At 41.5% G+C, this 10,198-nt stretch overlaps 1 protein-coding gene across 1 annotated transcript; it reads right to left on the bottom strand.

The window, feature by feature from the left end:
• On the bottom strand, positions 9,650–10,171 carry LOC109948687 (cyclic nucleotide-gated ion channel 1-like). Its single transcript, XM_020562384.1, has 2 exons — positions 10,163–10,171; positions 9,650–10,051 (listed from the first exon to the last, which is right to left on the bottom strand). The coding sequence occupies exons 1-2, from the start codon at positions 10,169–10,171 to the stop codon at positions 9,650–9,652; spliced, it is 411 nt and encodes a 136-aa protein (XP_020417973.1).

Genomic DNA, 10,198 nt, shown 5'->3' with positions numbered 1-10,198 from the left:
ATGGGTGGTGGGGATGCTGGGTTTGGATTTAGGTTTGACGGGTGGGGAGTTTGAAGGTTTTTTTTAATTATGTTATGTTTTTTTTTGGGGTTTAAATAATTGATTTTAATTAACTTTAAAAATAAAGAACTTTTTAATATTATTTGTCACATATTTTATTACACCTATGCTAAAAAGGTGAACCCCGCTTCTGCCATGTCATCACTTAACAGAAGACCAAGCGGTCAAATTGACGAAACGTGTAAATTGGTTGAATTTTAAAATGTTAGAGCGTAAATTGACAAAATTAAAACCGCATGGCCTATTTCAAGAATGACCCCAAACTTTGAGGAGGTAAAATGATGTTAGCCCATATAAATATTAGTTCGAAACATACATAAATGTTCAAAACTTTTCTATTAAAGTTAAATACTTTTCAGTTTTTCATGTACTGATTTTTTGAAGGGGACCCACATACTTAAATTAACAAGCTTCTTATTAGTGTATTTATAAAAAGTAGCATATAGATAAAAAGTAACATATAGATAAAGATAGACGAATCATCAATCCACTATGAATAACACAGATATTGTCCCTAACTTAACTACTTACAAAGTTCAATAAGTGTGGGGTGTTTTCACAAAAGACTTTGGTATTATTAAGAGTGTGCCACTTATTATATATTGTATTTCATTTAATCAAGTTTCCAATGTGTGACTTATATTCTTCAACAAAGTTTACAAAAGTGGGTGAGTGGCTCTTCCAAGTACTATACTTACTAAAACTTGATTAACTCTTTGTACACAATATGTCCATACATTTAAATTTATAAACAAAAATTTGTACTAAATTTAAGCAAAATTGGCTAAAATAGCCCCTTTGTAAAATACTTAGGCCATCTCCAGCCGTTAGGCTAAATGTAGTCTAGGGTTAAAAATTTAGCCCCCAAAAATATTAATTTTTTAAAGAATAGTGCAAGGCAAAATTTTTCCATCTCTAGCCATGCATGGCCTTTATTTTAGGGTCCTTCATATTTTATTATTTTAAGAAAAACTATGGTACAACACTCATACATTCCACAACCATATATTGTTTAATTTAATTAAACTACTTTTTTTATAAAAAAAAATAAAGCCAACAAAGGCAATTTTTTTTAAAAAAAATGAAAGGGTTTCAAGGGTCTGACCTTCAACGGTCATGACCCATAATTTTTTATAATTTTTTTAAACAATACCAAACATTTTAAAATGTGAAGGCAAAAAAATAAAGGATGGGTTTCAATGTTTGAGCTCCAATGGTCATGAACAAGACTTTTTTATAATTGTTTTTAAACAACACTTGAAAAGATTTGAAAAGCTGACCACATTTATTATTATTATTATTATTATTTTATAATGGGAGTGGGTAGGTCTAACCTCCAACATTAGTGCCAACAATTTTTTATACTTTTTTCTTAAACATTACAAATTGAAACATTCAAAAGGCTTTTAAAAATCTATATATATATCAATGTTGGCTATTGCAAATCACATGGATGGGCCCTACTACAAATTTGTCCTAAGCCAAAGCTGGGCTACATTTGGCTCGGTTGGAGGGCTAAAGGGCTAAATTTGGCCAAAATTTTGTTTAGCCTATGGCTGGAGATGAGTTTTGCATTATTTTAGGACTATATTTGGGATATAGTCCATGGCTAGAGATGGCTTTACCAGGGACGGACCCAGGATTTTAAAATTGGGTGGGCTAGATTTACCTTATTGAGCTGTTAGATTCTAGGCTTATGGAATTGATCATATGTGTGTATATATATATAATTTAAGAACATATAATTTTTATTTTACTTGTTTAAAAGACCTATTTTACACCAACAATGCTAGCTAAGGTTTACCATGATGAACAAAAATTAATTAAGAGAAAAGAAAATTCATAAGAAAATTCAAAAATGAAAATTTATCATCACAAAGATAGAGTCATATAGACACATGGCAACTAGAGGTAACACTACAATTATCCAATTAGTTCAAATTAATATTTTCTACTATAAATGGGATTAACATTAACACTAACTATAAAAAATAAATAAAAAAACTCACTGGGCTATAGCCCAGATTGTACAAGTCATAGGGCCGTCCCTGCTTACTACCTATTTGATTCACATAACGGATTTGAGAGGAAATCACTTCCCATGTTATTTTTCAAAGAATGGGAAATTAAAGATTCATTTATCACGTTTGATAATATTGGGAAAGTAACCGAGAGATATCAGTTTATTTCATTTTCCATGTTTATTTTGAGTAGGAGTAGAAAACAAAATTTGTATAATTTTTCAATTATACCCATATTAAATCAAATTAGAAAAAAATATTTAATTATATATTATAATTATACATGAATATGAGTGATTATGAAAGGCTTCTAGATTGACAGCTGGTTGATGTGTATGATTCCATCTTCCATAATTCGTAAATATTCTTATTTTCCATCTTCTATTTTTTTGTCTCTCTTATTGTACTTTCAATATTTACTTTTAAAACATGTTTCTTATCTTTATTCTTTTTTATTAGCTGTTTTCAACCCATCCGCATTAGGTTTAGAAACCAATGAAGAAACTGGCCATACACGTATGGGTCAACCGACCCCATCCTCTCTAATGCATATTCTAGACAAGGATGGTTTCCATGCCACCAACCCCAAGGAATGACTAATGGTAGCAGCTGTGAGGACTTCTTGACATGTTTTTGTCGTACGTTTGCGCCTTCTTGTTTTGTGGGCTTTGTACTTCTCCTCGGCATTTTGCTTGGTTGTTTTGAAATTCCATGTTTCAGATAAAAAATAAAAAAAACTGGCCATACACTTTAGCCCTTTTCTTGTAGTACTTGCACATCCATAACGTTGTTATTGCCGCCAGAGAAAACGATCGAGGCCCGTTGCTGTTTGGACCATATACCATGACTATCCCATCCCACCTGTAACTGCTGCGACTACGACTGGACAAAATTAAGTATTTGGATTTGAAATTGATGTCTTCTCAAGTATAATGTTTGTCCTATGCAGAGCAAGAACAGTCCTATAGCAATGGTTTAGTATTTTTATACATATTAAATTGTGATTAACTTTTTCAACCAAAATAATGTCCATGTATTTAACTATATATGATTAGCTTTGTTCTACTAAACTTAGATAAATTTTGACTAAAAAATAGGGAGCATAAATGAAAATGCTCTAAATACATATAATATATACAAAATTAGTGAAATACCCATTTCTAGACATAAAACTATAAATATATCATATACTATTTAATGTATATAAACACACAAAAAATAAACCCAAAATGTCGATTTTTGGATTTAATTTCTATGTTAGATTACAATTTTAATCTTTTAATTTGAATTTTTTGAAACAGGCCCGCAAACCAAAATCTCTAAAACACGCATGTCCAAAGATGTCGAAATAAAAAGTAGAAGCGACAAAAAAAGGGAGACCAAATTCCCGAAGATGAGAAGGAGACATCCCATGGCCTAACTTAGGTAGAATTATTTGTATACAACACTTTACAATTTTTATTTTTTCTATACAAAAAAAAAAAATCATTCTTTTTGACCTTCTATATTATATTACTCGAACTTGATCCTAACCAATTGCTGAATATGAACTAGAGAAAAATAAGTTTAACTGGTGGGTGAAATTTGTGTTATTGCTATTGGTTAGGACTTAAGGACAAAGGTGGCTTTGTCTTGATTGTAACGTTTGGACGTGGTTGTGACTAAAATTTTAAGGAAGTTGAGTGTCAAACGGCCCACACCACCAAACTTTTTTTCTTCTTCTTTCAAATTGGACTTTCATTCATAAGAAAATACCAAACAAGGCCCAAAACAAAATCAAACCCTAGCAAGTAAAGCAGGAAAATGCAACTGCTATGACCATCTCTGCAATAGGAGAAGCAAGAGGTCGGGGCAACTATAGCCAGGAGAGGGCCAAAACAACAACCTCCCAAACTAACGCCACAAACAAAAGTCCCATATCAGCCATAAATGAACCCTAAAATTGCCAAAACAAAAACACTAGAAAACCCCCAAATAACTCACTCCACAACGACACACTGTGCACTAGTCGAATACAAAGTCGCACCAAGGGAACGACAGCCACACATCAGACAAAACCAAAGGGTAAAACAAGCCCATAACAAGTTGAACCAACAAGAACAAAATCATGGAAGGACGTGGTGTGAGCATCAGAGTCGAAACTTTATACATCTTCCGAGAGGGACGCAAACACGCGTGTTTAGGATGAATAGCTGCAAACTTGGATTGAGGTTGGAACGAGGGAGGAAGGAGAGGAGTAGAGAAAGGAATAATGTATGAGGTGATATGGGAGATGTTGAACCCATCAACTATTTAAATGGATAACACGACATATGTTTGTAGGTTTGAGGTATATCAAGGTAGGTTCGATTTAGTCTGTCCTTTTCTAGGAATGTACTTTATAGATCAAGCAGATGGGTTTTAGGAGAGGGAGGAAAAACCGTCCCCTCTTTACAAGGGTTCCACCCCTATTTATAGGGGGATTTGATGATGCAAGGTAATACAAGCGGACCACCTGGACTCGGAGCCGAGCCATATATGTCACATCCTATTTTGCCAAGGGGCAGTTGGATGGGATTTTCACCCATGCTTTAGTTTGTGGTGACCTGTGTTTTCTGTCTCTGCTTGGGGGGGGGGGGCGTCGCTAGCAGAGTAGCCCTCCTGTCAAGTATGGAGACAGTCTTGTCTTGATGAGATGGGGCCTTGTCACCAGTGCGGGCAGTTCCTCATATTGTGGCTTTTTGGCAAGGTAGTGTTAGGAGCCGAGGCCGAGGTCTTTAGGTGTAATGTGTTGTACAAATTCCACGTGTTGTCTTTTTATTGGGCAACTTAGCTCGGCATATGCTGAGCGTCAACAAGTCCCCCAACTCTCCGGGCAAGTTCCCTTGGGTGGGGAGTTGTCTGTTTACCAAGCTGCCCGATTAAAAACGTCTTGGAAGCGTCAAGCTGTGGTTCGGCTGTGTTGGAGAGGTGGGTGTTTTTCTGGTCGGTCGGCAGTGGCCGAGTGCTTGGTTGGTCGGCTTGGGGAGTCCCCCAACTCCCCAGAGAAGGGTTAGCTTGCCTTGGATATACGAAACGGTGTGGATGCGTGTAAGATGCTCGGGATGCGTGGTATTTATTGCAAGCGTCATGATGAGGAGTCCAGGGAATCAGAGCGGGTGGGACGTTTGGGGTCGCGTCGATTGGGAAACACTAGGCATTTGTGCCACGGGTCGTGATTCGGAGGTCATAGAAAGGTTGATCGGACGGTGTTGGAGTACGGGTTGGGGCCTATATATACTATGAGGTGTGAACGTTTTTCATTTTCGCCCGGTTGAGAGTTCGTCGACTTACGTGTGTGTGTGAGCTTTGTGAGTTTTGGAGGTCCGAGTTGGTGCTTGCAAAGGAGGAGCCAGTAGGGCGTGAGCTAGGTAGAGGAGGTCCACGCTTGAGCCAAGTGAGAGTTCCTCTTTCTCTGTTTGTTTTACTACTGTGGTGATGGTGTCTGGGGAGACGGATGAGAGTGGGTTCAGTAGGGGTAGTATAAATTTTGGGGTGTTGCACGAGGCCTGGCATCGGTTGGGTGACAGGCTAGTGGTGGGGATAGGGGCTAAGGAAGAACCTTCAGTGGTTGAGGTAACGAGCTCGTCTGAAAAGCGAGAGGGGGGATGCGAATGTAGAGAGGGATCCTGATGCCGAGGCAGGAGATGCCAAGGCTTTAGTTGAGGCTAGGAGGGATGCCGAAGACCCTGATTGGGCTCGGGTGGATCTGGATCGGGTGCCTGTGAAAGTAAGTATGGCACGAGGTGTGGGGAAAGCGCCGTGCTCATATAGGCAGGGTGTGCCCATGCACTTGTATTTTTATGAAGAGGGGGAGTGGTCGACGGATACAGTGCCGACGCGCATGACTCATGAGTTATTGGAGCAGATTCGGTGAGAGTATGAGGTGCCAAGGGATGTGGTTTTCTCCCTGCCGCAACCGGACGATCGATCGAGCCGACCGCCAAGGGGATGGGTGACGCTGTATTGGGAGATGTTTAAGAATGGTCAGCGCCTGCCCTTACACCCGTTTGTGCAGTGATGGATGGCCTTCCTCAACATTGCCCCTCACCAGATGAACCCGAATCTGCTGAGGACTATTTTTTGCATGTTCGTGTTGTGGAAGAGGCGCCATGAGATTTAGCCGAACACGAACATCTTAAGGTGTTGCTATGGGTTGAGGATGAGCCCAAAGCAAGTTGGTTTCTTCTATCTGCAGGCATTGCAGGGGAAGTTGCTGGAGAATAACCCAAGTTTGCAGAAGTCGTGGAAAGATCATTGGTTTTTTGCAACTGGTGTTGGGAGGTGGCCTCGGGGGGGAGAGGCCGATGGCTCTAGTGGCAAGGCGTTTTAGGAGAAAGGTGGGGTTACTTTTTACAGCGGTCGGCTCCATGTGCAAAACTTGTCGTTTTCTATTGTGTTTTTTTTTTTTTTTTTTCTTTTTTGGGGTGCCCAGAGTTTGGTTTGGACTAACAGCTTCTCTTTGAAATGGCAGTGGATTGGGAGAGCGAGGAGTTGTCCGAGGATGAGGAGGGACAACTTGAGGTGATCCGTGCTCTGCCACCTAGTGCATGCGACACGGCCGAGGTATTGTCGAGCAGTTCTCTGAGAGAGTCTGGCTTCCTGGACCCGATCCTAGAAGGTAAGGCTTTCTCGGTGTCGTGCCAAGGTTTTTGCTTGTCTCCCTGTGCTGGACTAACACTTTGTTTTGTGTAGTAATGGGTGTTGACAGGAATGACCCGAAAGCTTGGCAACTGTTGGAGAGGCTTCTGAAAAAGGGTGCCGGCTCGTTGGTCTCTGGGCAAAGAGTGCCGCCCCAGACTTATGCTAGGAACGAGGCTGTGGCCCTTGTCATGCCGGTGGGGCAGGTTGAGGTCCGAAAGCCTGTTCGACATGGGACCAGGATCATGGGAAGAGGCTGATGGCTTAGGAGGGGGAGCCAACTGTGGCGAAGAGGCTGAGGAATGAGGAAGGAGCGGTCGTCCCCCCGTTGTTTCTCACTCTTCCTTGTGTTGGTGTAGGCTTTATTTTTGCATTACGGGATGGTCTAGTGCTTCATGATCCATCGTGAGAAGGAGGCCGGGAAATGTAACGCCGAGACGAAGGCAGTGGTTGACCGTGCCATGAAGGTTGCAGAGGAGAGTAGCATGAAGGAGGTCGAAGCTGTGCTAGCTCTGGGGTCAGCCTAGGTGAAGAAAGCGGAGCGGCTGAGGGAAAAGGGTGCTCGGCTGAAGGATGAGAACGTCCGGCTACAGAAAGCATTGGAGAATGCTTGTCAGCCACAAGTGGAGGACGTGAAGAGCTTTCTCGAGTTAGCTGATGGGGCAGGTCTGGCGGGTGAGAAACGACTCTCGGGTTGTCTGGATCTGTTAGAGAAGATTCAGAAGCGCTACCCTGAGTTTGTATTCAGCCTGGAGGACCTAGTGGGTAAGGAGGAAGAGGAGCAGGAGGCTGCGAACCAAGGCGAGGCAGAGCTGACTCCGACCACCGAGGTCCCAGCCGCTACAATTGGAGAGCATGTAGCTGAGCCCCGAGGGCCTGAAATCGATGCCGACGTGGAAAACGTTTTAAAAAAAACTCTGTACCTGCATTATCTAGACTTTTTGTAAGGAATAGGGTCTGATTGGCCTTTCAGTTTGTCGTGAACAATTTTTAGTCTCTTTTATTTATGTTTTGACTTTTGGGAGTATTTATTGTAAGTGTTCTCTGTTTGTGTTTTTATTATTATTTTTGTGGTTTGTGTTTAAATTGCGAATTTTGTCTAAGTGTGTGAATTGTTGTGTGAGCAGAGCCGATCAAACAACATGTTTGGGAGGCAGAACATAAATAAATAAAAACGTCTTTACACCAAAAAGGGCGAGAGCTCGCCGGCTAATCCTGTCGGGCACTCAGCGTGACTATAAGCGATAATAATAAAGCGAAAATTTCTAGGGGTAGTATTGGCGGAGGTGCTAGGCATTCCATGGGTGAGGGAGTGGCTGTCCGCCGAACGTGGTAAGAGTGTATATGCCGGGCTAGACGATGGCGACCACCCTATATTAGCCTTCCCAATTAGCTCCTAAAGTGCCCGCCGACCGGTCTCGAGTGGCAAGTAGTATGGCCCGTAGGACTAGGTCTCCGGGGTGGAAAATCTGAGGTCGGACTTTTTTATTGTAGTATTGTGCCGCATATTTCTGGTACGTGGCGAAGGTCATTTCAGCATGAGTCCTCTTGCCTTCCACAAGGTCGAGGTCAAGATTACGCTGCTCGGCGTTCTGCTAAGGGTTGAAATGTCCCACACGATGGGTTGGTAGGCCAATTTCAACCGGTATAACGGCTTCGGAACCAAAGGCTAGGGAAAAGGGGGTCTCGCCTGTCGAGGAGCGCTGGGTGGTGCGATAGGCCCATAGGACCTCTGGGAGGAGTTCAGCCTAGTTTCTTTTTTTGTCGCCGAGTTTCTTTTTTAAACTGTGTTTAATGATTTTGTTGATGGCCTCGACTTGGCTGTTAGCTTGTGAATTTGGGAGATGATAAAGTGCATGAAGAGTGATGCCAGGCGTTGTGCTTCTTTTACATATTGGCCCTTGTTCTTGCCCCTGACTTGGTAGGTATTGTTGACCTGGTTGACAATGAGCATTGAATTGCTATGTGCGCTATTTTTTTGGCACCGAGGTCCTGGGCGAGGCGGAGCCCTGCAAGTAGAGCCTCGTACTCTGCCTCATTATTTGTGGTTTTGAACTGGAAGCGGAGAGCATATTCCACGTTGGTCCCGTCGGGGGCTGAGAGCACAATCCCAGCCCCACATTCATGCACGTTGAAGGCGCCGTCAACATGCAATGTCCAGCCTGGTCCTATGTTGGTGGTCGGTGGGGTCCTCTGCAGGTATAGGCGAGGTGGCTTGTTCCTTGGATAGGACATTCGGCTTGAATTCTGAGATGAAATCGACCACAACCAGTCCCTTCAGGGCCGGTCGGAGTTTGTCATTTGGTTGTTAGAGCTCGATGATTACTGGTTTAGGTAGGTAATTCTTCACACATTTGAGAAGGGTTGCTCTTTTTATTTTTTTTTATTTTATTTTATGGGTTACATTGGAGAAGAGAAACCCTATTGGGTTTTGATCTTGGGTGCCATGGAGGGGAGGGGGAATCCACCACCACTGTGCTTTCTTTGCTAAATGTATTTTTCACATCCAACTATAGAAAACAGAAAACAAGACTCATTGGTGACCGAAGTGAGTTAATTAATTAAACGGCTCGGCTTGCCTGAGGCACCACACATGCAATTAATTTGTCAAATTACACAAGAAATGTATGATATCCACATTGTGGTTTTGTATATCTTCGGGCTTTTACCCTCATTTTTCAGTTTCATACAGAATTTATTTCTCAAAAAAGGAAACCACAAAATGAAAATGAACGTATTAATTAATTCATGAAATGAAGAAAATAGAAATATTCATCCACGATAAAAAATAAACAAACGAACCTCCTCCTGACCTTCATGCTTAGTTTCTTCTTAAAAATTGTTTAGTATCTCATCAATCTTGTTGCAGGAAGTGCCACCTACATGAAGTTTCAACAACTAAGAGTTGTCTAAACTTCTGATTTTGAACTCCTCTGGAAGATGTCTCTGGAGACCACTAAAGTTTTCAAGTCATTAACTGTGAGAGCAAAGGCTTCTACTTTTTCAGCACATCGGACAGTTTTGAACGAAACAAGTTGGTCATAAAAAGTTTTGGTTTTTGCAGCCCAATCCAGAAGTTGTTCTCCCACAAACATACCTTTCTCAAGAGTTTCGAATGAGGTTGAGGGGCATGCCTCTCCAGCAGCCCTAATTGGCAGGTATGCCTGCATAGAGCCTGCTATAATATAGAGCATCGCATTAAGTGGTTGTCCCGCTTCAACGACCTGGGCATTCTCCTCGAACATCTTTAGCTTGAGATAGTCGCAGATCATTCCCAACGCTTGATCGTTCATAGTTTGAAGCTCCTTTACCTATATGTACATACATATCAGAAAATTAGATTCTAATCCTCGTATAAGTTTCAATTTGATTACATCCTTCAAAAGGTTAAACATTGATCTCTATCTATTGGATATATATACATGATCCATCTCAGCATGTATGTTCCGACTGAGTGT

This window comes from Prunus persica, chromosome G4, assembly GCF_000346465.2.
Source record: "Prunus persica cultivar Lovell chromosome G4, Prunus_persica_NCBIv2, whole genome shotgun sequence".
In the NCBI taxonomy this organism is placed as follows: Eukaryota; Viridiplantae; Streptophyta; class Magnoliopsida; order Rosales; family Rosaceae; genus Prunus; species Prunus persica.
This window is presented reverse-complemented; position numbering and strand designations above follow the sequence as displayed.